Source organism: Pundamilia nyererei, unplaced genomic scaffold (genome assembly GCF_000239375.1).
Source record: "Pundamilia nyererei isolate P.nyererei 1_Seehausen unplaced genomic scaffold, PunNye1.0 scaffold00028, whole genome shotgun sequence".
NCBI classification, from domain to species: domain Eukaryota; kingdom Metazoa; phylum Chordata; class Actinopteri; order Cichliformes; family Cichlidae; genus Pundamilia; species Pundamilia nyererei.
The window spans coordinates 1,419,985-1,421,873 of record NW_005187429.1 but is presented as its reverse complement, the minus strand read 5'-3'; the positions used below and the strand labels follow the sequence as shown (position 1 = coordinate 1,421,873).

Sequence of the window (1,889 nt, the reverse complement as noted above, 5' to 3'; positions counted from 1 at the left end):
AGAGTATACAGCATTCAGATAGAATATATAGAGTAAAATTACAAATAGTCATATTGGGTACAGGTAGCTGAAAACTCTACACATGTACAGTAACAAAATATACTTTTACTTCAATTTGAACATCTCCAAGTTTGACATAGCTGTGCTGAACACAGCAGTTACTCAAGTCTGATAACATAAGACTCCCTGATACATTACCCAGCTTCTCCCCTGGTTTGATGGCTGGTTTCAAGCTGCACTTCTTGATATATTCCAGGGTCGTCAAAGCTACAAGATCAATTGGCACAACATTACTCTACACTGCACTAAAAAGCCAGTTTGTGCAGATGAATAAATCCTAAACCAAGGTTTAAAATTAGACACCCACCTTCTGTGTAGCTTTTAAAGTTTACGGACTTGAATTCAGCGGGCTCCAGGCTCACTTGCTACAGCAACAAAATAAATAAAATTGTATTTTCACATTAAGAAAAATTAACGCCTCCAATCATCTTAAAAGCCTGAATAGAAACCTCACATATACATACTTTCAAATCATTTTTTCCATGAATCTTCTCCGCCTGCTTTGCCAAGGCAAGCATCATGGATTCAAAGGAGGGATTGTACAGCGAGTAGCACTCTTTTGACAACAATGTAGAGGGATGCCACACTTTCTGCAAAGACATTCAAAGTAATTTACATATTACTCCCCACCTTTCTACAATGAAGGCCAAACATGGCTGTTCTTACATATTGTTACAGAGTCGCAGGAATGACAGAGCACCACAGGTACATTCATATGGGGGAAGAAAAAAAAAAAAAATTACACTCAATCGAAATGGAAATAACTTTCCCATTTTATCTGCACAAGAAAATAATGGCTGTTCTGTGAAAATCACATTAACCTAGATGCAGTAATTCAAGCAAGTTAGCGCGATAGATATTAAAATGACCACACACACACACACACACACACACACACACACACACACCATGAGCATGAGCCCAGCACGGAGCTGATATACTCAAACTGTCAAACAATAAATAACCAAACCGGCATGTCCTTGGACAGTGCACGCAGGCACAGAAAAAAGGAAACTCCCTACCACCCAGCCAACCAGAGATTCAAACCAATGAACTTTGTTACGCAGCACTCACTTCCCCACCACTCTGTCTTGTAAATCTTTCTACTGACAGTGAAGTCATTCAGATTGGCCTGAGGCTTTTAACCCACTTTTCATCAACTGGCTGCCACAAGAGCAGATCAACCGATACAAAACCTCCAAATTTCATTGCTAAAAGCAACTCAGTCCTTGTATCTACATCAGAAAGAGACGACTGCACATTTGATTTGTAAAGGAAGTATGCTGGGAAAAGCCTTCGTTTTAAAAAGCAAGTACACTTTAAGTATAAACTATAGTTTCAGTGAACGCAGGCAAACAGACAAATCAAAGACAGAGTTGGTTACCCATCATAGTAACAGTAAGTCGTTTAAAGCAGAGGAACCTCGTGAACTATAAAACTGAAAACGTGGTAAAAATACAATGGACTGCCTCTGCCTCAGGGCTGGGCGTGTGGCAGATGTAAACGCTCTAAGAAGTGTCTCAAAGATAAGAGACTGTTGTGGAACGGTCTGGTGAGTGGAGTGCAGCTGGGCTGAGGGGCAGAGCTGCACTCCAGTTGGAAGGAACACAAAGGAAGGGAGGATTTAGGAAGAGAGAGAGTTGAGATCCAAAGGGACAGAATCTTTTTGGAAGGTTTGATGCAAATAGTAGTGGAAGCATTCCCCATATAGGGGATTCCTGGGAATTATGAAGGGAAGCTGAAAGGTTCTTTGCAAGCTGATAAAAAGGAAGCTAGCAGGCTGGAACCAACAAACTGGAGGCTCGGGGCTTGACTGGAAAGGAGACCAT

General features: G+C 41.1%; 1 protein-coding gene across 1 annotated transcript in view; it reads right to left on the bottom strand.

Annotated features, from left to right (window-relative positions):
* Positions 1-76: 76 nt before the first annotated feature.
* LOC102198506 (uncharacterized) overlaps positions 77-1,889 on the bottom strand; it is a 23,592-nt gene continuing 21,779 nt past the window's right edge. Inside the window, exons 9-11 of the mRNA XM_013909616.1 lie at positions 525-650; positions 368-425; positions 77-267 (exon numbers count right to left, since the gene is read on the bottom strand). Of these exons, the coding sequence (XP_013765070.1) occupies positions 77-267; positions 368-425; positions 525-650 (375 nt within the window). The remainder of the gene's footprint in view (positions 268-367; positions 426-524; positions 651-1,889) is intronic.